This window comes from Cibotium barometz, chromosome 36, assembly GCF_041138505.1.
Source record: "Cibotium barometz isolate CiBa-2024 chromosome 36, ASM4113850v1, whole genome shotgun sequence".
In the NCBI taxonomy this organism is placed as follows: domain Eukaryota; kingdom Viridiplantae; phylum Streptophyta; class Polypodiopsida; order Cyatheales; family Cibotiaceae; genus Cibotium; species Cibotium barometz.
This window is the reverse complement of record NC_141081.1, coordinates 15,301,008-15,327,349: the sequence shown is the minus strand read 5'-3', so window position 1 is coordinate 15,327,349 and position 26,342 is coordinate 15,301,008. Positions and strand designations below refer to the sequence as shown.

The following is a 26,342-nucleotide window of genomic DNA, read 5'->3' as shown; positions in this document are numbered from 1 at the left end:
GAGAGTAAACCAAGTAATTGAAGACATTCTCAGGGCATATTATGGATGGGAACTAAGAAGATAGATTCAATACCTTCCTCCTTTTGTAGAATTCGCTTATAATACATCTTATCATCAGAGCATAGGAATGTCACCGTTCAAAGCACTCTATGGGAAAGAATGTTTATCTCCTCTAAATTTCTCTGATCCAACCATAAGAGTTGAGGCATCCAGGAAAATGTTCAAAGAGATGGAGGAACAGACCAAGGAGATCCAAAAAGATACTAAAGCTGCTCAAGATCAGCAAAAGCATTATGTGGACACAAGGAGGTCTGAAAGGATCTTCAAGGAAGGAGATAGAGTTCTTCTTTTATGAGTGCGACCTAAGCGTAGTTCTCTGTCACTTGGAAAATATAAGAAACTCAGCCCAAGATATTGTAAGCCCTATACAATTATCAAGTGTTCGGGTAAAAGTGCCTATAAGCTCTAACTCCCAACCCATATAGGTCCACAATATATTTCATGTAAGTTTGTTAAAGCCTTATGTACCTAGTCTCGATCATATTCTTGATCATGAACAAGTTGTAATCCCAACTCAGGGAGTCCTTGAGTTGCAGCCTAGTAGGATCATAGATTCTTGAAAAAAGCAACTCCGTAATAGAACCCTTGTATAACATCTAGTACAATGAAAAGATTACCCTGAAGAAGATGCGACTCCATAATAGAACTCCTGTAAAACATCCAGTAGAGTAGAAAGATTACCCTAAAGAAGATGCGACTTGGGAAGATGAAGTGGCACTCTTAAAGGATTACCTCGAATTCATGGCAAGATGAGGAAGGATGTAACATGCCTATCTTCAATAATAATATACCCTTAAATTTATGATCTTTTATGGTATAAAAATAATTTTTTTTAATAAATAATCTATTTTCACTTAGAATCTTAGAATTCTGAGTCTAAATTTGGAATCTGCGTGCGATTTTACCCTAGTATAGAATTTTACAGCATCCAAAATGGACATCGGATCGAGCTTATATGTTATTTTTTAATTATTTTTAGTTAAAATAGGGTAAACTTAAACCTTAATAAATGGACATCGGATCGAGCTTATATGTTATTTTTTAATTATTTTTAGTTAAAATAGGGTAAACTTAAACCTTAATAAATGCATGACCGGGTGTTTGATTGACAAACGGTCAACACGCCTACGACCAAGAAGACACCCCAGACATTTTTATCGAAAAAGTTTTTTTCGCTTCGCCAAGCGCTCTGGTAGACATATCGAAACCGACGGTCCAAATTAGGGATCCCTGTCCCAAAAAGATGTTGTACACACATTCGGGCGCTCGTACAATGCCCGCGCAAGGACCAAAGGCCGACAGCCCTAGTGTAAGGTCCACACAGACCACCACGCGGACACCCATGTGCTGCCTTTGACCGAAAGGTATATGCATACAATACCTTTTGCCCGTGCACATGTACCATTCCTTTCCCCAGGCCCATGCAAGCCATAGGTCGACGCTTTGCTCTTACTTTTCCTGCACCCGTACTCGTCTGCACCTATATAAACCCCCTAGTGCCTCGGGGTTGGGACACCCTAGCACCCTACTCTGTTCGTTAGCTCTGATACTCTGCACAGCGCCCGTACCCGACCCAGTCTGCACTCCGCACTCTGTGCGGTACTGTACCCAACAACCCTCTGCACCCTCTTCCAACAACAAGCCATTTTTGCCCATCTCCAAGTAAGCCTTCTACATAATATTTCTTGCCTCCTCTCACCCTTGAGGGTAGAGTATTCTTAGATGCTCTCCCCCCTTCCCCCCTCCGGTGTGAATAGACTTAAGGGAGGACTCCTCCTCCTCTCCCCCTATAGTTGCAACCTTCTCCTTGCAAATCCAGTTTAAGGACACCTTTCCCCCTCCCCCCCATTAGCGACGATGACTTTAGTAAGGGCTTTTTGGTTCTTAGAAGTGGTTTACACTTAGGAGTTTTTTGCTCATAACTTGAGCAAACGAGCTCCAAATTGTGATCTGACTAAAGCGTTGGATTTGTAACATCGTGGGTTACAAGAAGGTGGGCAGAATGGCTCCTTCATAAAAGGACCAAAATATCACCTGGGGAGACGCGTACAACAATGAGGCTAGAGAGGTTGCTCTAGATGCCACCCCATCTCTCCCCTTGGGAGCCCCATAAAGAATTAATGACGGTTAGCTTGGTTATCGTTTAAAAGGAGGTTTTTTAATTAATCTTTAATGTTAACTTTAAAAAAATTAAGAAAGAGATGCCACTTTTCTTTATACCAAAATTTGTTAAATTGTTGTTTTCTCAAGAAAAGTGATAAAATCTGTCATATTCTAGAGTTCAGTTTGTAAATTGTTATCTTGATTAAGTTAAGAAGTACATGTGTATCTTCTCCCTATCTCGATGCTAATGCCGTTTCCGTGCTTGTGTAACTGGGCGCGGCGACGTTAGCGAGGCCCGGAGTCGACCCAAGGTATCCCTCATACCATTAGGAGAATAAGGTTTCGCCAGAGCAAAGTCAAGAAATGAGCAACCACTTCCGCCGAGACATGGTGAAGTTCGTTCAGCTTGAGATTTTTTGGATTTTGAAGACAGTATGTAACTTCTTAATGGGCTTTCCTTGTATCTTCAATACTTTGATTTGGTGATGTTTTGACTTGTTATATCCTTGGTTCATGTTTGGATAAGAAAATTTGGATTCTTCCTTTGTTGGCATTTCTTTCTCTAGTTTCGTACTTTAGGTGATTTATATAGTCAACCTGATTGTTACGGATGGACATATGTGACTCATCGAGACGTTGATGACTCTCTATGTTGATATGGGTAAGTCGGGACGTCGATTATTTCATATGCAGATGTGGGTATGTCAGGGCACCGATGAATCCACGGTCGGAGGCGAACATTGTGATGCTGCCTAATTCTGTGGGCCCAGGCTAGTGCGGCGAATAAGCCCTCCCTAGTGCGTAGACATCCCTCTGAGAGGTGGGAGGATCAAGCAATGGAGCTTGAGAGGGCGACAGGCCAAGCTCAAGTCCTCGCCAGCTCTGCCGACGCGATGAGGTGTATGGTCCCGTAGGGATTGCCCAGTCTGTAGAGGCTAGAAGGCTGAATTCTATATCATTGGCACAATAAAATAAAGAGCCTAGATTTGGCTATGAATAATTTTGAACCTTATATCTATTTTTTTAAAAATTCTTTGTTTGTAAACACTATGTATCATTGATAAAGACTGTTAAAACGAACCATGTGTAAGGTCTTTAATTAAGGAACTTGTTTATTTATGTCAAACAGTGTGGTAGGATTAATTAGAAAATAAATTGACGTGTGAGTTGTGTGAAAAGTGGGAGGATGGAATACCCTGAGGGCAACATCCTATGGATAGGTGGACTCGATTAGTCGGGTAACTTTTCAATAAATAAATTAAAGCGCTACGTTAGATAAATAAATCCCTGGGCAACCCTACTCTAGAGGTCTAGGTCAGCGGCTGTGCCTTGCATAGATGAGGAAAAAAGTGTTGTTTCTAGAAGTCAAGAATAGAGGTTGCCCGAGTTAAAGTCAATCACTCTATAAGTGGTTTGATTTTTTAAAAATCTTTTAAAAAGACCACGCTCTCCCCTGCAAGATAGAACTAGGTTATCCCTACCAATCGTATCCTTATATCTTACATGGTCAAGGTATCGAAGAATAGGAATTTATCCCAAGTTAGACTTAGTAGACTATCTTAAAAGTTTTCCCTTATTTAGGAAAAGGAACCTTACACAATCTATGTATATTAATATGGAAACCTTTTTCTCATATGGCACAGGTAAGGAATGAGTTTGAAAGTCCCTAGGTGATTGCTTTTTCTCATATGGCACTCGTAAGGAATGAGTTTGAAAGTCCCTTGCTGCACTGCACTAAACAATCATTGACAAATTTATGTTTTAATTTTTTTTTGGTTATTTCTCAAAATGGGACGGAAAAGCGCAACTCGTCACAAGCTTCTCAACGCTCGTACTTGACCTCCTCCCTCCGTACTCCCCCCCTCTCCGCCAAACACACACACACACAGCGCACCCAGATTTCGCGAGGGGGAAATACTAAAAAGATGGGGCGACCCCCATCAGGAGGAGGATCGCAAGTGTTCCGCTTTCTGCCCAATGAGGTTATTTTTGAATTCAGAGAGAGAGAGAGAGAGAGAGAGAGAGAGAGCTCTTTTTTGTAAGTAGTATGAATTTATATGATGTGCTGTGCTGTGTGTGTGCGCGTGTGTATGAGAGAGAGAGAGTTCTTTTACATGTTGGCTACAGTGCTTGATGGGAAGACCGGCAAGGAACTTCTAGAGAGTTCTCGTGCAGGGTGGTGTACCTTCTGCATCACTGGCAGGATGTTGCAGAAAGGCTTCACACTTGAACTGGTTGAGAGAATGTCCTCCAGGATGCCCTGTTCATGCTCTGATTTTGCAAATATTCCTTAAGAAACCTCATACCAAGAGCATGTACTATATGCGTTGCTTGCCACAATGGTGCCGATGTGACCAACTGTCTGGTTAAGATATGTGATGCATCTACACCATGCAGACATGCTGGACAGGTTGGCTTGTTCAGGCTGGATGGGCAGGGGCAGACAGGCTGTACAGGGCTAGTCAGGTAGCCTAGGAGGAGCTTGGGCAGTAGGTTGTGGACCTGTTCGAGCAGGCTGACCTCAAAAGGGGCAGAGTGCACGACACTGTGCCTGTAAATGGGCATGACCCCTTCCCTCATCAATCAAGCAATCAAGCAGAAAACGGGAGCCTATTTAAGGGTTGATCTTTTGTAACTTCCAGACAGCCATTTGTACTTCTATCTTTTGTATATTTGCGCTTGGGCTGTTGGAGTACTTGTGGATGATCGATTGTGCATTTGTAAGTTTTCTGCTGTACTTTGTTCTTTGGTTTGGAGCCTAGGATTCTTGCAAAATTTTATTTTCTAGCATTCCGTGTTCGCTGGATTGGCTAGTAGAAACAGGATAGCATAGTTAAGTTACTTTTAAGCTTTCATTATGGCCATAGATGAGATGGTGGTTGCTTTTTCCCTTGCAGCAGATGGTGGTCCAAATGGCAACTGTCCAGCAAGAAGTAAGGACGGAAGCTACCACTAAGTTAGCTGTTGGTGTAGCATGGGTGCTGACCTCAAGGAAACTTTAGATTCTGCCATAATGGCTGTTGGCCACTCTTGGCTTGTGTAGGACGAGCCTAAGCAAGAGGTGGAGAAGATGGTGCACTCTGAGCGTCTTGGTGAAGAGCGGACTCCCAATTTTGGTGACGCTCTTGATTATCACGAAAGCTGGCATGGGAGCTGCCATTCCATTGTAGTTGCCATTCGGTGTCGGAATGCACAGCGGAAATGAGAAACTGCTGTGAGAGAGAAAACACAGAGGTGTAGAGAGAGAGAAGCTGAATAAACTTTGCTATATACACATGAGATCCGATACACAATGATACAAAATGGTGTGAGGGCAAGGCACGCTATATATGCAACCTGGGGAAGGCAGTCGGCCAGTAGCAACTGGGCCGACAGCCCCAGATGGGGTCAGGACTGGATTAAGTCTAGTCAGCCAGTATAATAGCAGTCGGCCAACTACAAGTGAAGTTGGCCAGCAAGAAAAACATGTCAGCTAGCACAGAAATAAATAGAAACAGTCCCGCATGACCGGAGAAAACATGGGAAAGACATGGATAATGAGGAAAAATGGAGAGAACTCCTATACAGGAGGGCACACCACAACAGAGGTTCTCACTCCCTACTCAACTGCCTGAGACTTCAAAGTGCTAAGAGCGAGATCCATAGTCCACTCCCGGTCGCTAGGGCCACAGAGAGGGAATGAGAAGGCCACCGCTGAATCAAGTGCCTCCTCCCCTCGGGCCGGAGGTATCACTACATGAACTCTGATGGGTGCTAGCTCATGGGGGCCCTCCACTCCAAAAAGCCGTGTGAAGGAATAATCAAAAGCCTCCGAGCGCTGTCTAGTGTCGAGACGACTCAGCCGACTGCGGATAGAGGATATCCGTGAAACCCGAATCGGCATGGTAAGTCTCCTCTGCGGTGCTCGAGCAAGGTCGGTGCTCAGTGTCCGCCGGACTGCAGGTGAGCGCCAGGGAACTGCCAGGGCCTCCCGGCGGGGAGCTGAGGCGAGGGGGGGGGAGAAGGGGGTGGAGAAGGAGCCGCTGCCAAAACCGGAGCGGGGACGAGAGAAGGCGAAGGTGGAAGCGAGGAGGGAGGGGGGGGTGGGGGCGAAGGAGGGTTGCTGACATCTCCTGGTCCTAAATCGGCGCTGGGGTCTCCTCCTGCAGGGGAGCAAAGCTGTTCCTCACGGGAACCGAGTGATGCTGAGACTGTGGCTGCTGCTGCATCGGTCTCTGGGTGTGCTGCTGGGGCTGTCTCCCTCGACGGCGCCCTTATCCAGGCTGCCACTCCGAGGTCTCTGTGGGCTGAGCGGGTGTCCCGGAGGCTGCCTGCAAAGCCGCATACGTGGGCGGGCCATCAGGGGCCTGCTGCTGCGGTGAAGGTCGGGGTCTCCTGCGAGGGCAGGCCTTGGCCAGGTGGCCGACCTGCCTGCAAATAAAGCACTGGTTCGGGAGCCCCAAAAACTCCACTCTTTGATCAATCCATCCCCCCCTATCCTAGGTAGCTGAATGGCCTTCGGAAGGGAGGAGATGTCCGGAACCAAAACTCTGACCGAAGGTAGCCCAGCTGCTCTGGCCACCACTGAAGTTGTTGTGGGGCCAGTCTCAAGCACCGAACCTACCAATGCTCCTAGCCTAGAAAGGAGCGGAAGGTACTCACGGCGGAGTCCAGGGAAGCAAACTGTAACATGGAAAAGGCGCTCTCCCTGCTCGGCCGCTGCTGGGTCAAAGCCATGCTGCCAAGGTCTGAAGAATGCCTGAGTGCACCTGATGTCAAGGGGACTCATGGCTAGGACCTTGGCCACGCTCTGGGCTGTCTCGAACTCGATCTGGTAGTGTCCACGGCCCAGTAGCTGAACGTCTAGGATCTTGCCCACATCTGCAAGAAGGCGGGCCTGGAGAAGATCCCGGATCTCCCCTCTGCTGGGGCGAGTGCCGACTATATGGCAGATGGTGGAATGTGCTTGGAGGCGTTCCACCTCTGCGACGAGGCTTGCTTCTTCTTCTGGCGAAAGAGAAAGCCTGATGGGGATATCCTCAAGGGCGGGCGAGGGGGCTGCGGGAGAGTCCCTCTGAGGTGGGGCGGGAGGAGCCTCCATTAGAGTCTGAAGCTATGTCGAAGGCGGAGAGTCCTGCAAGAACCAAGCTGCACACAAAGGGTGGAGGGGGAAGGCGGAAGGCAAAAAAAAAAAAAAACCAGGGGACGGAAAAAACAGAAAGAAGGGGAGGGAGGTAAGGCGGTGAAGACAAAAAAGACCCGGGGGGGGGGGGGGGGGGGGGAGGGGGGGGGGGCGGCGGAAGCAGCGTGCAAAGGGGGGGGGTGGGGGGGAAAAGAGGGCGACGGCTGGCGAAGGGGGGGCGGGGCACTGAAGAGGGGGGGGGGCGGCGGCAGCGCTGGGGCGCGCAAGCAAACCAGGCGGGGGAGGGGGAACATACATGAGGGCGGGGGGGGGGGGGGGGGGGGAGCAGACGCGTGGGTGGGAAGGGGGGGAGGGTGTGCAGGCAGCAGCGCGAGCAGGAGGGGGGAGCGTGAGCTTCAGCGAGCTTCAAGTCAGATAGTGCCACTTGACTCAGGCTTCAGTAGTAGGTTCTGGGTTTTCCCAGTTTTGTGTTTTTTTTCTAGACCAGATTTATAGAGGACATCAAGATGAAAGCATGGTAGTCAAATGGAAGATACTTTTGGTTTCGGGATAATTCTTTAGGATAGTGGTTGCTTACCTCTGGTACTGGTAGCATTGTTAGCTTCGAGTTACCCAGATGACCATTTGCTCCGGATTTGGCTTTTGTGACTAGGAATTGATGCTCATATCATGTTACTTGAGCAGGTCGATCTCTTAGTCGGATTGTCCTTGAGACTATTGGTTTCGACCAATAGAGGGTGTTTCTCTAGTGTTGTGAGTGTGACAACTTCTCTGAGTTCTTTTTCTTGAGCTCAAGAGTGAGCTCTTTTGAGGAAGGGAAGTATGTCATGTGCACGCTAGGGGCAGGTAGATTGGCGAGCTAGAGTGTGATATATTGTGGGCGGACATGTGCTTTTTGGTCTGCTATTGATAGCGTGTGCTTTTTGGGCCTTCCTTCCCTATTTATTGGGGGGGAGGGGTACCAGTTGGGCACACACCGACAGATGGAGCATAGGAGTGCAGAGCGCGTGGAGCAGGAGCACCATTGCGTAGGAGGCCGACGTCCTTGGGGGACAACCCCGGGTGGTAGAGTACACCGGATGAGGACGATGGCAGAGCACTCATGAGAGCTTGTCACTCTAGCTCGTGGCTCGGTGGGGACGGCCAAGATTGTGAGCCTTGCTCACGGCTGTCATGGTTGGGTGGCGAGTATGCCTACGCCCAGATATGTTTCTTCCGCTTTGCCTTCTAGGGTTAGGGTTTGTTGCTTTGTCTTGCTTTTCATGGCTGTTTTGTAGGTTTCCTTCTCGGAGAGATCTCGGGATTTTGACAACTCATCAGCAAAACAATCATTGTACTCTTGCAAGGATTTTAGCCTATCATTACTAAGAGTGTTTACATGCACATTATTTTCTTCAACATGATCCCATACAAAAATCAAGTACGCAAAAATACTCTTTTTCATTACTTTCTTAATTTGTACAGGAGATACAAGGGGAATGGTATCACTCTCTTCACCAGCATGAGTCACATGCTCTTGGCCTTTATACATGAAGGTGATCCTATTGGTCTTGTAAGCCTTGCACGGATTAATGCGTGTATGCCGATTGCCAAGGCTTTCCAAGCAATACATCATAGCCATTCAAAGGTGCTACAAGAAAGTCCTCATGATCCACATGTTAGCATTATTCATCTCCTGGTAGTGTGCCCAAGTTGTGTATCAGGGGTGCCTAGATTTATCTCGGGTAGCACCATATTTTTCCCTCATGTTCAGGCCATAGTTACCGCGGAACAGGAACGTTCTGGGAACGTCGGATGCTGGAACAGGAGCGGGAACGGGAACGGGAGCGGATCGGGAACGTCGGGGAACGCCACGTCATATGACATGTCAGCATATGACATAAAATGACAAAACATTTAAAATATCCAAGATTAAACTTTAAAGTCTTAAACATTAAAAATTTAAAGAGTCCAGACTCCAAATAGAAACTGAAAAGAAAGTACATCGCATGAGGATATATAATAGCTGAAAAAGCTGAGTACAATGGACATATGAGTCATGACAAAAGTATCAAGTATGACAAGTACAAAACTAGCCTCAAGGGCCAAGGTAACTGGTGAGTCAAAGACTAGTCATCAGCAAGTGGGATCTCATCCTCCTGTCCAGGTTGTCCCTCAATCTGCTCATCCTCATGCTGCTCCACATCATCCTCTCCCTCTGGCTGATCCTCACCATCATTGTCATCAAGATCAAGGCAAAATCCAATAAATGGCTCTGGAGTACACTCAGCCCTGAACTTGTTAAGCAAACGCAAGTTCGCATTAACAAATACAAGGTCATTTGCCTTCTGGACACCAAGCTTGTTCCTCTTCTTGCTTGTAATGTTCCCAAAACTGCTCCATAAGCGCTCACATGGCGAGGAGCTAGCACCCTGGCTAAGCACTCGAATGGCCAATCTTTGCAGCAATGGTGTATCTGCCCCATAATCCTCCCACCACCGTGCATTGGATATCTTGAACCTATCATTTTGTGCATCCTGCAAAGCGAAGAGGCCTCTCTTTTGTCGATAGAAGGAAAGGTCTTCACGAACCCTCCTGCTATCATCTGCACTGGGTACAAGCTTCCTTAAGATATCCTCCCAACCCTGCACAACCTCTGCATCTGTCTCTTGTCCTTTGCCTTGAAATTCTGGATCCACCACAAATGCAGCAGCCTCTAATGCAGAGTGATACTCTGCCCACCTGTCTGTCGCAAGACGAGATAGCTCTTGTCTCCTAACCCCATCCAAAGTCTGTAGAGATAGGATTCTCTCAATCATCCTGTCCATCCCCTCGTACACCTTGCCAATGCAAGGTTCATCTCCATCAAGAAGCCTCAACATAAGAATGATTGGCCGCACAACCTGCAACAATACCTCAACAGTGTCCCAAAAAGTGTCATCAAGAACTATGGACCTGCATCGAATACCTGCCACTGAGGTACGCTCTCGCCATGCATCCCAGTCCTCACAAACTACAAGCTGCCTCAAATGATTCTTCACTTCAAAAAGACGCTTTAGCATAAGGAAATTATATGCAAAGCGTGTATCTGAATACTTTAAGAGATCCTTTGGGGATCTCTGTCGAAATACAACCAAAATGTAGTGGTGGCGAGTGATAAATGAAACAATGTGATTGCCCATTTCAATAAAAGGCTCCACCCACTGCAGCTTACCAATATCTTTGAGGAGATTGTTGAGCCCATGTGACATGCAAGGAGTGAAGCAAATATGTGGGTACCTATCCTCAATGATCCTCCCTGCTGCCCTTTTTGTGTTCTCTCCATCAGAAACAAACTGGATGACATTATTGGGACCCACGTAATCAATGGCTTCACTCCAAATATTTGCCAATCTCTCTGCAGTTTTGCCCGCCTGTGAATTGTCAATAGCTTTAATAAAAAAGCTACATCCTCTGGAGTACGCAAGGATACCCTGAATGGAGCGGCTCCTAGTGTCACTCCAACCATCACCCATGATAGTGACGCCACATCTACACCATACATCCTGAATGGGTCCCAAGGCATCCTCTATGGCCGTCCTTTCTGTGGCTAGAACTGTAGTGCGCAATGCTTTGGATGAGGGTGGAGCATAGCCAGGTCCGAAAGAAGCAATCTCCTTCACCATATCTGCAAAGTATGGGTTGCGGGCCTTTACCAAAGGAACATCTGCAGCATAAAAAAACCGTGCCACTGCCAGGGTGCCATGATGCCACAAGACTAGCCTGCACTGGACCTCGTGAAGCCTGGGTCTGGGAAGCATTTGTTCCATGTGCGGATGGCTGTGGAGCAGCCCCAAATAATGGGGTAGATGCACTCACTGAAGATGCGGCGCTTGCAGGTGTAGCTGATGATGATGTACCTCGAGGATCAAGAACAGAGGGCCGACTCCTTGCTGCATCAAGTCTATCTACAAGTGCCTGCAATCGTATGATATCTGCTCCTGACACTGTAGGGCAAACAGAAATGCCTTTGCCTCTAACCCCCAACAAATGGGCTCGCACACGATCCGTGCTCCAGTCTTAATCCACAAAAGTGGCACTTCCACTTGCGTGACCCTCCTCCTCTTGCACTATCATATCTGGACACGAGATCCACCTCATTCCACCAAGGCGATCTGTTTTCTGCATCTATGCCACGAGGAGGTGCCATTGAAATTGATAAATGGTTGAAAATTAAAAAAACATGCAAAATGCCCTTGCATGAGACATAAGTAAAAGTGTCCAGAAAGTGGAAAAAAACGCAGCAAACTAGAATCTCCAAATTCCAATGTTCATTGCGTCAAATTTTAAATTTTACCTGCACAAGACTCGAGTGCCAACCGAGCAAGAGAAGGGGCCAAGGCCCAAGAGGAGGGGCCAAGAGGAGGTAGGGAGAGTGTGGGGCAGCCAAGGCTCAAGCCTCAACGAGGTAGGGAGAGTGTGGGGCAGCCAAGAGGAAGTGTGGAGTAGTAGGTGGAACGGAGAGTGTGGGGCAGCCAAGGGGGCAGCCAAGAGGAAGGGTGGAGTGGTAGGGAGAGCACTGGGCTCAGCCAAAAAAACAGACGCAGCAAAATAAACCCGAACAGCAAATAAAACCGGCCGCCGCCGCCGTTGTGCATATGCACACATGCCGGAACGCCCGTTCCGCCCTACGTTCCGGCGTTCCGCTCGCCGTTCCGACACGTTCTGGTGTAAGTCACGTTCCGCCTGCCGTTTCTGCGTTCCGGGCACGCATTGAGCTCCAGACCGGCGTTCCGGCGTTACAAGAAGGCGGAACGCCGTTCCGCGGCAACTATGGTTCAGGCCCTTGGTTGTAGGGTTGGCCACCCATTTCTCACATATTTATTTTGTCTAGTCGTGGGTCTTTTTCTAGAGCCAGTCGGCCAGCTCCAGTAGGAGCTATATAAGGCCACGCTCTTTCTCACTTGTAGACATCTTGACAGGGGCTTCCAGGCCTGGGTCCTCCCTCTGGGGAGTTGCTCATCATGCCCTCACTTATGGGGACCACCCCTTGCACAGGGCTGATTTTATCATTGCTTCTTCTTCATTATGCAGATTCGTTTTCTTTCTCTTTGTGCCTATGTCTCACGCTTTCTACTGCACACTTTTGACATGGTATCAGAGCACCGGGTTGAGGCTCTTCTCCAGAAGGTGTTCTGGCATTTTTTCTGAGAGAAGGATTTCTGCGTTTTTGATACTGCTGGATGCAGAGGAGGGAGCGTTGTGGCCTTGTCGGGGGCGGCCAGAGGAGGTACCCTTAAGGCTGCATTTTCTGTCCTTGTGAGCAGGTGAAGGGCAGCCACCAAAGGCAGCGTTTTGCAGGTCTGGGGCAGCCAGAGAAGGAACTGTGATGGTTGCGTTTTGAGCTTCTCCGTGAGCCACCAATGGGCAGTAGTGCCTTTCATGAACATGCTTACATGCCGGATCATGGATTTCTGAGTGAAATCCTCATCACTAAAAGCAATATCAAACCGGGCAATAAAAGCAAGTGCCTTTGATGTATCATATTCCCCATGATACATGTCAAACTTCACAGTTTTGTCTCCGGCTTTGAAGTCACGAGACTTTGATGCATTAGTTTGCATCTCAGCATGTTTTTCCGCATTTTTGTCCATTGGGACAGTCCCTGTGATTGGCATCATTTTTAAAAATAAAAAGTGATGCATTAGACATAGATACATGTGCCCTGTAAGCATGCTCAACACATGGTGCAGTTTCAACCATAGCTTGATAGCTAGTGTTCGTGTGATCGTCTTTCAGGATAGAAGTGAAAGAGAACCGTATGCTCTAATACCAATGTGACTTGGTTGAACACAATGCTAATCAATACACTTAAATACACCAAGATTTAATGGACAACATGCTCAATACAAGGAGTAATTTGCTGAATTGACAAAAGACGCACAATGAGCCGGAATGGCTGGCCTCTTTCTCAAATAAAGTATATTGATCTTGGGAGAATCAAGTACATAGTGTCATGGGCATTTTGACCAGATTTTCATACCAATGCATATGAATGCAGTATTGCAAACAATGTGTTGTCGGTGTAGACTTGCAGCTCACACTACTCTCTCAAGTGTCCATGTTTTCTACCATCTGCTCTCTATTGTTCCACCAGCACATGGTAGCAACAATTTGCAAGAGAGCACGTAGAACAAGAGAACAGTACACAGGGTATGTAATCATGAAGTCCGGTTTCTCCTCTCCCTCCTGCTACTTGCTTCCATATTTAAGCATCAAAGCTTACCAATTGTAAGTAGAGTCGATGACAACGGAAGTCTTCGCGATGGAAGCGTTTGGAGTGTTGAAATCTTTGATTTATCGCGATCCTTCGTGACAAAAGTCTTCAAGAGGATGAAGGGAACCCTGGGAAAGCTTCCCTTGTGGTTCAACTTGAGAAAGGAGGGCTGAAATTAGGGTTTTCAGCAAAAAGGCCAAAAATTACAGCAAAAATAAGAGTTGTTTTACTGAATTTTAGTCATCGGGAGTGTGTGGGAGAGTGAACACCACCTGGAAACACTCTTGGAAGCTTGGAAAACACACTACCAAGCTTGGATATGGAGTTGGGAAGGAGAAAGTGTAGAAAATACAGCCAAAGAGGCCTCATGAAGGGGGTGCCTACTTCTAGAGAGAGAGAAGAGAGAGATGGTGAGTTGTCCACTCTAGGTTTTAGGTAGAGAGGACAAGTGCATTGTGTTGCAGGCTAGAACGGATACATGGCTGGTTACTCCCTTTGTACAAAGGGGAAAAGGTTTGGGCGGTGGGCATTGGGTTTTGTCCACCTTGGGACATTAGTGTGTGTGAACATAGGACTGGTCATAACTTATAAGTGAGTTTTGGTCACCCAAAACTTAATGAATTGTGTACACACTCACTTATAAATTAGTGCTAATTCTTAAAGCTAGGTTTATGACCAATACTTACCACCTCTCACATGCCACATAACCATGTCAGCATACAATTACACGCATGGTTCACGGGCGGGCGTTCCCTTACCTGAAACTATACATTGAAAACAACATGCAATTTCAATTGCAAGCAAGCACATAAAGATGCTATGCAATGCATCATTGGTATGGATAATCCCTGTTCATGAAACTATACCAAAATAGACGTACTCCAGGCAAGTACACAAGATACTAGACCCAATGGAACATCAATCCTCTAGGCATTTCCGGGCATGTACACACAAGCACAAGTCCCAACGGAAAGCCAAGTCCACAGAATCACATGAGTGGCATCAATCCCCGGTATATGCAACTGCCACCCATGGATGTCAGTTCAATGTACATACATAATGAGAAAATAGGGGTGGACCAATTAGGTGGCCAAATGGTGACATTGACCAAGGGCCTGACCTGTACAAGCTTTTCAACAACCTTTTTGTACCATAATAAATACAAGAAAAACCGTGACACTAATCTTTCTCTTCTTCTCTCCTTTGTCTTAATCATGTTTAAATCAGTGTGTTGTTCTTAATCAGTCTTAGGGCTGTGGATCAGTACAGCAAGGCTTCCGTGCATGCAACATTGGTATTAGAGCATTTATGCTTTCTTCAAGGCATACTTGCGGGGGAAAGGTATTAAGCATCAATGCAGAGAGCCATATACACCACAACAAAATGGTGTAGCAGAGAGAAATAATAGATCTTTAATGGAAATGACGAGATGCATGATAAAAGGTAAAGAGTTCCCACTTAAGTTTTTGGTTGATGTTGTCACCATTTGGTCTGTCTTCATTTCTGCAGCCACTTCTATGGGATTGTCACTCCATAGAGCGGCCAGATTTGTACCATGTTCACATGTGGCCAGGCTAGTGCCCCATGTGAAAGGGTTAGTCATGTGGTGTCACATGGATGGGAACCAGTTTTGTGCCACCCGTGTGTGACCAATATTGTACCATATGGATGGGAGCTTGTTTGCTGCCACCTGTGTATGACTAGGTAGGTGTTAGTATGGGCGTACCTGTTGGTGCACGGTCCCGGAAGACTAAGGAGGGAAGGTGTTCACCCAGTGAAGGTGGGAGACTGCGTGCGATTTGGTCTACTCGACAATTGATTCTTCATTGACAAAATCTTATTGTTTTTCAGTTGTACTCACTCCTTGTTATGGAGAAATTTGGCCTTGGACCCGTGAATAAATACTCCAAGAAATACAATTGTATTGAGGGAGGGGGGGGGGGGGCTTTCCGGCCCTAGCGAGGGTGTCAAGTGTTCTTTATCATTTTCAGTTTTAATGTTGCTGATAAATGTCCATTGTCTGTATTAGTTAAGTGATCTAAAAATGTGTATTTTATCTTCCGATTTGTAGGCCTCCTGTAGGGAGCGGTTACGGATGCCATCCTATGCACAACTCATGTACTTAACAGATGCCCCACAAAGGCCTTGAAGACCAGCACACCATTTGAGGTTTGGCATGAGTGTAAGCCCAAAGTTGATTACTTTCGTGTGTGTTTGGTAGCTTGGCATATGCACATGTACCCTAGGAGAAAAGGGCCAAGTTGGATGATAAAGTTGTGAAATGTATTTTTGTGGGTTACAGTCATGAGAGTAAAGGTTACAGTCTTTATGACCTCTCTACTCACAAAACTATTACAAGCAGGGATGTCGTATTTGCTGAAAATTTGGTTCAGCCACATGCTTCTACACATAAGCAAGTTATTGGTGACTTGGATGTCTTGTTTCGTCATCAAGTGACATTCCCACATCTGAAATTTCTGAACAGGGTTTAGGAGAGCAAACACCTCCCGGTGAGCTTGGAAATCAGCCCGCTAATGAGTCCTATGGTCATATAGGTGTTGAAGTTGTAAGGGATGAATGGACAGCCATACAAGAGGCTAGAATAGTCCCTAGATGGCTGTTTCATACCCTTGAAGAAAGCAAGCTTGGTCCTTTGAGAGCAAGACAAGGGCAGCAAGACGAGGTGAATCTAGCAGGCATGAAGCGGATCATGCTTGCTTGGGTAGTATGTATGTTTATGAGGAATCATTCTCCTATGAGGAGGCTCATGGAAATGAGCATTGGGAACCAGCCATGTAGGATGAGTATAGTTCCGAATAGAAAAACAATTCTTGGGAACTAGTCGACTTGCCTTTTGGCAAGAATGTGATTGGTATGAAGTGGGTTTACAAAATCAAACGGAAACAAGATGGATCCGTTGACAGGTACAAGGCAAGGCTGGTTGCTAAAGGATATTCCCAAGAGAAGGGGATAGACTATGATGAAACCTTTGCCCTTCCTTCAAAAATGACAACCATTTGCACAGTCATTGCATTGGTAGCTCACCGTGGTTGGCGTATGCATCAATTGGATATAAAGACATCATTTTTGAATGGGGATCTTCTGGAAGAGGTATATGTACAACAACCTCTGGGATTTGTGGTTGTAGGACATGAAAGCAAGGTGTCTCTCTTAATGAAGGCACTCTATGTCTCAAACAAGCTCCTCGAGCTTGGTATGAGAAGATTCATGCACATTTGCCTAGCCTAGGATTCAAGAATAGTCCTACTAAAAGTACTCTATATGTGCACAGAGATGGTTCAGATATTGTGATAGTCATCTTGTATGTGGATGATGTGATCTTGACAGGGAACAATGAGCTGAAAATTACAGCTTTCAAAGCTGAATTATAAAAGGCATTTTAAATGTCAGATCTTGGTTGTTTACATTTCTATTTGGGCATACAGAATATGCAGAAGGATGGTGGCATTGTTATGTTTCAATCAAAGGATGCTCGGGGCTTTTGAAAAGGTTTTGGATGGAGGATTGCAAACCTATAAACACACCGGTTTATGGTGTTTTTGTGTTGAGCAAATTTTTGCATAGCCCAGGGACAAAACATTGGCAAGCTGTCAAGCGTATTTTTAGATACCTCTAGGGCACACAGACTTATGGATTGTTCTATGGTGGGGGGTACTATTCGTTTATAATGACTCGAACTGGGCTGGCGACTACGATACATGACAATTGACCAGTGGCTTTTGCTTTTTATCGGGGAATTCTTCCATCTCATGGCTTAGAAGAAATCAATCTACAGTGGCGACTTCTTCACGTGAAGCTGAGTACAAAGTAGCCTTCATAGCCACGGTTGAGTGCATATGGTCGAGGAGGCTACTTGATGACATGTATGCATGCCATCAGCATGGTGCTACTCTGCTTTTTACAGATAGTTAGAGTGCTATGGCTATTGTGAGTAGTCCAGTTTTCCACACACGGACCAAGCACATAGAGGTGCATTATCATTATGTGTGGGAGAGGCTTCATGGAGGTGACATTAGGCTCATCTATTGTGCATTATAGGACGTGGTAGATCTCTTCACCAAGGCGCTTCCTCGAGAGAAGCTCGAAGCTTTCTGCAAAGATTTGGACTTGACTCCATTTGGGGAATGATCTACTCTCTACTTTTACATTTCCACTACAAGGGGTTTTGTAGGAGATATACACATGTAGTGGACATGTATGTAGGAGTTAGGCTTTATTAGTGCTAGGCACACTAGGTCTTAGTTTGATGGTTTTTAAACCTTATAGCACTCTTAGTCACATTTTTAGGGACACATGGCACACATTGTTGTTAGAATCTAGGTGATCTAGCATCTATAGTGTGCATGTGTGCACATTAACATTAGGGACAACTTATTTGAGCCTAGGGATGGAATAATAGACATGAAGTCTAAGGTTATTCTCTTGTGTAAGTGGCCAATTACTAAAGGGATAAATAAAGCCTAGATGGATCTAGATAAGGGCTAGGTGGCAAGCCCTTGACATCATTGCGTAGGTCATTGGGAGGGATCTTGGGGCCTATATAAGTTACACGTTTCTTTGTGAATAATTAGCAAGTTTGATAGGTCTTTGTGAGCTTCCTTTATGGAAACACTTGTACCAAGCTTATTTCATTGCTTGTCACTATGTGTCAATCTCTTGCTTCACTTCTAGCTTTGTGCTAGTTATGTTTATCTTAATCTTCTTTGATTATGTTGCTTATATTAGCATTAATCTTCCTTTGATTATGTTGATTGGAATAGCATTAATCCTTGAGGTTAGGATTAAGCTTTGTGCTTGTGGCAATTAGGGTTTCACTCTCTAGTGCAATTGAAACTTCAAACTACACCGGCTAGGTGTGAATGTCCTTGGGCGTTGTCTCGTGAACAATACGCTTGTCAACACTAAAATGAACTAGCCACAATACACATAATCACTGAAAGATACATCATTGTTCAAGACAATTTGCAAAAGAGAAGCACTGCACAGTACACCACCATTGGGGCCGTGAATGGGCCGACCCCCCTCCCTCCCTCCCCCTCCCCTCAATACTGAAGTATATTATTGGAGTATTTTATTTGTGTACAAAGTTCCAAGGGCTTGCCAGCCAAACAATCCATGCAATGCATAATATGAAGGCATATTACCCAAACAAGTATTTGCCGGTGTAGAATGTCGAAGCAAGACTCGTGGAATGAGTCAACGCAACCAGCTCGACTTCTCATACACTTGGAGTTGTGTGAACACAAAACTATCGTTTCGAGACCGCCCACGAATAGGTGCTCTCGTACTAAAGCGTGGCTCGCACAACTCTTAAAGAAATGGGCTTGGTCCTCCCAAGTATAGGCACACAAACAGGTGCTCACACTCAATGAGGCCGAACTGTCACCATCTGGTCCCTTCACCAATCTTCACCAGTGTTTCACACACTGAGCGGAACCAAGGTATGAATGGGGATTTTCCAGAGAAAAAAGTGACCAGCCATGTGACTGCTCTGGAAGAAGTCGACCAGCCCTGTAGAAGGTATAGAAGAAGTCGACCTAGGAGGTATGGACGAGCAAGTCGGCGAGCCACGTAGGAGCCGTGGAGGAAGTCGACCAGCCATGTGGGAGCTATGGAGGAAATTGACTTGCCATGTGGGAGCTATGGAGGAAGTCGACCTGTTGAAATCAGCCCTTTGCCTTGCTTTAATAGAGTCGAGTAGCTATGTTTGCAACACTTTTTTCTTTTTGCCCAAAATAGGTTAACTTGCCCAAAAATATCAACTTTATGCTTTTCTTTGCTTGATGCGGGCTGGTCGATTCTCTTCTGGGGCTGTTTTGGATAAATTTAGGGACAGTTTTGCAAGCTCTACTAGGGCTGATTTGAGGCTGTTTTGATGTAGAGTTCGGGGCTGTTTTGGCTCCGTTCCGGGCTGATTTATGGATTGTGAGCTGAATTCATGGGACTGTTTTGAGACAGCTTTTTTTTGGATAGCTTTTGGTGTTGTGTTTTTATCTTGGCACTGGATGGATATCTGGGCAAGAGATTTGATGATGCTTTGGTGGAAAACCCGGTGCTGTATGCACCCGCACCTTGGTTTATTGTAAAAGCTTCTATGTGAATAAAGAAGTTCCTACGGGGGGCCGTCCGTTTCGGCTCAGTGTAGTGTTTTTATATTGTTTATGGTTCTTCCGCACTGTGTTTTCCATGCTCTGTGTGTGGTATTTGAAGTGTTGGTCTACTATTGCTCCGGGTCCCCCGATTTCGGTGAGTGTGGTATCAGAGCATAGGCTTTTTCGGAAACAAGAGGCTTCCTTCCAACAACGAGAAAGAGATAAGATCAGAAGTGGGGACTACACTGACCAACAGTTTTGCTACTGAGCTTATGGAAGCAGTGATGAGCATGAGTAGTCGACAGCTTGGTCTAAGGATTTATGGATTCACAGATTTTATCCTCGGAATATGGAGTTGGTTTTATGTGCTCGTGTTTAGCACTCTTTCCATATGGATTATTGTGGATTATAAATCAAGTTTACAAGCAAGCTAGATGGAGCTGTATCTCAAGATATCTTATGTGTATGCTGAGGAGATATCTTATGCGTATGCTGAGTATACTTTGAGTTTTGCAAAGTTGTTGCTTTTTTGCCATTTATTGTAAGTGTTTTTGGACACTTAACCTTTGTATGCCAGCTGCTCCTTTGCCACAACAGACCACACAGCGTTGGGTTGTGGTTAGGGATGGCAGGCGCCCTTGGACCCCCGTACCTGTCCCTTCACCCACACCCCTTGTGGAGCACCCCAACCCCTATGCAGCTCTTGCCTCACAGGATGTTGATTCTTCTTTGGAGGATGAGGCCTTGCAGGCACATGATCTGGATCCCTCACAGGAGGATGCTGCATTACAGTTACAGGATGATTGTACCCTTGAGGATGATGTTGCGCATTCGCATTGTCATGGTACCTCTCCAGTTCTGAGGACTAGCCTTGGCTTTTCCCCAGAGTGCGAGAGAGAGGTAAGGTTTACATCGTCAGATTTTCCCTCCCTTACCTATGCAAGACGTACTTCCGCCTCTAAAGGGGGTCCTTCGTCGACCACGAGATCTGGTCGTTCCTACTCTGAGTCCTTACGAGGATTGTCTCTTGGAACATTCAGGGTCGTGGGGTTTTTTTTCCGCGTCGGCGGAAACAAATTGTAAAAACCGAGCTTCATTCTGCGGTCACAAGTGGACCTATGGATATAGATATATTGCTCTTGCAAGAGCATAAACTGGATGCTAGTCAGTGTAGGAGATCATGCAAGCTTCTCTCGGGACACACCTTTTGGTCACCTGCCCTTGGTACCAAGGGTGGTGTTTGTATCTCTGTTTTAGCTTTGATCTTGCCTTGCATCATTGGACATGGTGTCATTTTGCCTCCGAGAGCGCAGTGGATCCTTCTTATGCAGGGTACTACACGCATTGGTATTCTCAACCTCTATGCTCCTAACCATAGAGGTGAGAGGATTGCCTTTTGGAAATCTCTCACTACATTGATGCCTCTTGCTGACCATTGGATTAATGGTGGGGATTTTAACATGGTTGAGATGCCAACGGATAAAAGAGGTGGACATGAGGGCTTGGTGCATCCTCTTGAGAGAGCGTCTTGGGAGAGGTTTATACTCTCCATTCATGGTAGAGATTGTCGGCATGAGGATGACATTTTGAGGAGTCCATCCACTCTTCTTTATTCATGGTCTAACAGGAGAAGAGATGCAGGATGTATCTATGTACGGTTAGACAGATTTTATGTGGATGATTGGGTGCTTGACAGAGGTGGACATACTTTTATTGCTATAGGCACCTCCAAATCGGATCATTGCCCAGTGGTTTTATGTATTAGAGATCCGAATTGCCATGGATCAGCACCTCATGTATGCATCCCTGATCATTTGTTTTCAGATGCAGAGCTATCGCGTCATATGCTTGATATTTGGAGATCTCATGACTTCTTACAGGCCTCTCAAAGCCTGGCCTCTGCTCTCTGTGATATTAGTGACTTTTATCACACATGTGCCCTATCTAAGAGGCAAGAGGCCTTGGACATAGAAAGGGCTAGTAGACGTAGATTGGCTGCCTTGTAGAAAGATCACGAGAAACATCCTCATGCTCAATGGGTTGCAGATTCTTTATGTATTGTTAGGGTAGAACTTCATCACTCTCTTGAGCAGCGCGCGGAGTACCGTTTCCATGCCGAGGAATCCTTTTGGACACAGATAGGTGGCAGATGTAACAAACATTTCTTTGCTTCTCACGGCCCATCTCATGCCAGAGATAGTGTGAAACCGATCCCGTCAAGTGGGAAAGACTCAGTTGGACACCTACACGTTTAATAGCACAACTTTAAAACCACAAATATGAAAAGGACAACTTAAAAATAACTTGAACTTTAAATGAAAGGAAATGGAAAGATGGACACCAGCACTGGGGCCGGAACGGGCCGACCCCCCCCTCAATATATGATATATTTCTTGGGAGTATTTAATGAATACAATGCTCCATGGGTTCTGAGAACCAGATAGTGTCCATGTTCATATGAAAACAGTACCATACAAATAGGCTCGGATTTCGATGAAGAATACTCGAAGCAGATCGACCACTAGTGTGGTCCAATCGCTACGGTCCTGTGCTTTCACTGGACTCCGCGGAGAGCGCCACACTGGTGTTCCGAGACCACGCACAGACAGGCGCTCTCGTACTAACGCCTGGCTCTCCCGATCTCAGCACCTCTGGACCGAGGTTCGCCAATAAAGCTTGGACAACCCGGCACCGAACGGGTGTTGGCCGAGCGGGGCGAATTTTTAATCAGATTTTAAACATATAAAACTTTATTCAAATCTTGAAATTCACTTACTTGTAGATGGTAGATAGAAGACCAAAACTTGTAGTGTTTGTGTAGTCTTTGAAACCATCCAAGAGATAGGAAGACTTCTTATAGCCGCCAATGGAAAAGAAGTATAACCTGAGTAACTGGAGCGTGGCCTTCAAGTTTGCTGTAGATGGAGCAATACTGCCACCAAGCTTCAAGGAGGAGATGGTGTAAGCGCCTGTAGGAGAGGGTTGCAGCCAGCCACAGCAGAGGGTAAAACACCAGCGCACAGTAAAGGGCAGCGCAGCCTGTTGGAGCACAGAGGCAGGTCCTTCAGGTGGTGGCAGCCGGCTGTAGAGAGTCAGGCGCAGCCAGCATCAGAATCAGCCGCCTGTAGAGGGTGGTTTGCAGCGGCCAATGGAGAGGATAGCAGTCAGCCGCCTGGAAAACAGTATGCGCAGCAGTACTTGAGGGAAGATAAAGCAGCCGCCTGTGGAGGTTGCAGCCTGTGGGTAAACAGCAGCCTGCGCAGCCACCTGGATGAGAGTGCGCACAGCAGTATGGAGTCAGATGGCGGCCACCTGCAGTGCAGATTGCAGCCTGCCTGTAGAGGTGCAGGTGCAGCAAAGGCAGCAGAGGGTACAGCCGTGTAGAGGGTAATCTGCAGCCAACCGCCCTGGGGAGAGAGAGAGACAGTCGCCTGTAGGGGTGGTTGCAGCCAGAATCGCCAACGAAGGTCCCTCCAGGTTGATGATCATGCGCCAGATAGAAACACGATGGATGATCCACTTGAGAGAGAGGGATTTCTTTAATAAAATTAAAGAGAAGGTTCCACAAGAGTTTTCCCACGCATGCATGAAGGGGGACTAGTGGGGGTAGGTGGCCATGCCCACCCCCACACTCACTTAAAAGTGAGGCTCCCCACCTTGGCCCCAAAGTGGGTGCCCAAAGGGGGTGCCCACTTTTAAATGAATGTGAACCCCTAACCTTATAAATCAAAGGGTTAGAATATAACACATTAAAACAACATGTACCATATACTTACCACCTGTTCACATGCACTGAAACTCGTCAGAATACAGAGCAGTCTTCACGACTCACTGGCAGGCGTCCCCGCTCAGTAAGTAACACGTCAGACAGGCAAACACACAAATACAGGTCATGCGAAAACAGTTTCAAGCATGCAAAATATGTGTGCATGTGCAAAAGTAACATGGACATATCTCCCGTTCATGGAACATGTACAAAATATCTGTCGGCACAAAACTGGCACGACATTTATTACATAAAAACCTGGTCTTCCTATGGAGTGACAGTCCCATAGGTAAGACGCAGTTCCAGGCACGAGTTTCCCTAGGTGTGACAGTCCCATAGGTAAAACACGGCACGAATACTGGCCCTTCCATGGCGTGACAGTCCCATGGATCAAACACAGTCCAGGTCATACACGGGTGGCACTGATCTGGCTCCCGTCCATATGACACCATCCTGCTAACACACGGGTGGCACCAGTCTGGCTCCCGTCCATGTCAGCAAAATACTGGCCTCTTCACATGAGACACCGGCCTGGCCTCAAGTGAACGAGACGCAAAAAGTAGGAATGGACCAAATGGTCGGCCAATTGGTGACATCCCCCCGGGCTTCTAAAGAGTTGACCTCAACTTAAAAGCCTCAAGATATGCCTGCAGCAACTGCGGATAATCTGCAAAATAATCTTCATTTACCCATTTGGCATCAATAGGCAAATAATTCTTAAATTTCACAAGGTATCTCCTGGAAAGCTTTCCTGCAGGTAGCTTTCTCTCCTTGTGAAAAACAATCTGTTCTGGCTGGAGGATCTCCTCAAGCTCTTCAATTTCTGGCGGATCTTCTGTGACAGGCTCATCAGGATCTGGCCCCACATATTTCCGAAATAGACTCACATGAAAAGCATTGTGAATCTTCCAATGACTAGGTAAAGCAAGCCTGTAGGACACTTCATTGATTTTGTGAATCACCTTGAAGGGTCCATAATAGCGAGGAGAAAGCTTAGGATATGATCCTTCTCGTCCTGGCCTCTTTCGAAGCCTAGCCTTCTCAAATTTCAGCAATACCCAATCACCTTCTTTGACTTCCATGTCCCTTCTATGCTTGTCAGCAGCCTTTTTATGCTTATCCTGAGATCTTGCAATGGCTGTCCGCACCTGACCAAAGGCAACATCCAAGTCACGAACATATTCATCAGCTGCAAAAATCTCATCCTTGGTACGAAGGATGGGTGGCAAGACCACTCTGCCATAAACAACCTCAAATGGAGCCTTTCCTGTGGAAGCATGGATTGTATTGTTGTAGGCAAACTCAACAAGTGGAAGATACTTCTCCCATGCACTCTTTTGATCTGCCACATAACACTTCAATAAATCCAACACAGCTGAATTCGCAGCTTCACTTTGGCCATCCGTTTGGGGATGATAAGCTGATGAAAACTCAAGCTTAGTACCCATATTATCAAACAAAGCCCTCCAAAATAGGCTTGTAGTCCTGGGATCTCTATCCCCAACAATGGATTTAGGCATACCATGATGCTTGAAAATATTAGCAAGAAAAAGCTTTACCATATGATCAGCTTTAATGGTTTTCTTGACGGGCAAGAAGTGAGCTTGCTTGCTAAACCTGTCCACAATAGTCCAAATAGCATCATTCCCATGCTGGGATCTAGGCAAATCCATAATAAAATCCATCGTAATACTTTCCCAAGGTTGCGAGGGAATAGGCAATGGCTGAAGCAAACCTGGAGGCTTTTGCCTATCAAATTTCACCTTTTGGCAAGTGATACATGCACGCACATAAGCCTCAATGTCTTTACGCATGCTTGGCCAAAAGAAATACCTCTCAATCATGCGAGTAGTAGGCATAATACCTCTATGACCAGCATAAGGTGGAGCGTGACATTCGTCCATAACCTTTGGACGCAAATCCTTCACCACACATAGGCAATTATCCTTCATGAGATAACCCTCGTTGATAACATAAGAGGCATGTGAATGACCAGCCATTAAATCAGTCCATACATGGCAAAAATCAGGATCCAAATGATATAAATCTCTCATAGCAGATAGATCTCCATGAGAGGCCACTGAGACTGCAGCAATATAAGGCCTCCTAGATAGTGCATCGGCCACCGCATTTTTCTTTCCTGGAGTATGCACAATCTGAAAATGAAACATGGAAAGAAAATTCGCCATTCTCATTTGCTTCTCTGAAAGCTTGGTTTGAGATAAAAAGTATCTCAAGCTTTGATGATCTGTCTTGACCACAAATTCAGCCCCAAGAAGGTAGTGTTTCCAAATCTTTAAGGCGTGAATTACAGCCAAGAGCTCTTTCTCATAGATATCCATATGAAGCTCAGCATCATGCAAACGACGGCTCTCGTATGCAACTGCATGCCCTTCTTGATTTAGGACAGCTCCTATGCAATCACCACAAGCATCACATTCAACCACGAATGACTTGTGCAAGTCAGGAACTATCAATACTGGACCACATATGATCGCATGCTTGAGCTGCAAGAAAGCATCCTGTTCCTTTGAAGTCCATTTGAAAACAGTTTTCTTCTTCGTGAGATCATGTAGAGGAGTTGCAATCATAGCAAAGTGCCTTATGAAACGCCTGTAGTATGAACATAATCCCAGAAAACTACGTACTTGATGTACGTTTTGCAGTTCGGGCCAATTCCGAATAGTCTCTATCTTTGCAGGATCCATTGTAACTCCATCCTTGGATACAATATGTCCTAGATAATGAATCTCTGAAAGGAAAAACTCACTTTTCTTGGCATTGACGAAAAGTTTGTGCTTTCGCAACTCTTCGAACACTGTGACCAAATGAGTTCTGTGTTCCTGCTCATTCTTGGAGAAAACTAAGATATCATCAAAGAAGACTCCTGTAAACTTGCGATGGGATCGGAATATCCTATCCATCATACGATTAAAAGTAGCA

The 26,342-nt window shown here is 46.0% G+C and overlaps 1 protein-coding gene across 5 annotated transcripts in view; it reads left to right on the top strand.

The window, feature by feature from the left end:
* The first annotated feature begins 3,921 nt into the window (after positions 1-3,921).
* LOC147617527 (protein SAWADEE HOMEODOMAIN HOMOLOG 2-like) overlaps positions 3,922-26,342 on the top strand; it is a 73,570-nt gene continuing 51,149 nt past the window's right edge. The window contains exon 1 of one of the 5 annotated variants that reach the window (XR_015262235.1): positions 3,922-4,145. Coding sequence is in view for 4 of the 5 variants with exons in the window: in XM_086775789.1 (XP_086631915.1) it covers positions 4,089-4,145 (57 nt within the window). In the remaining variant the exon portion in view is untranslated. The remainder of the gene's footprint in view (positions 4,146-26,342) is intronic. The other 4 variants (XM_086775789.1, XM_086775788.1, XM_086775790.1 and 1 more) reach the window with 4 other exon arrangements.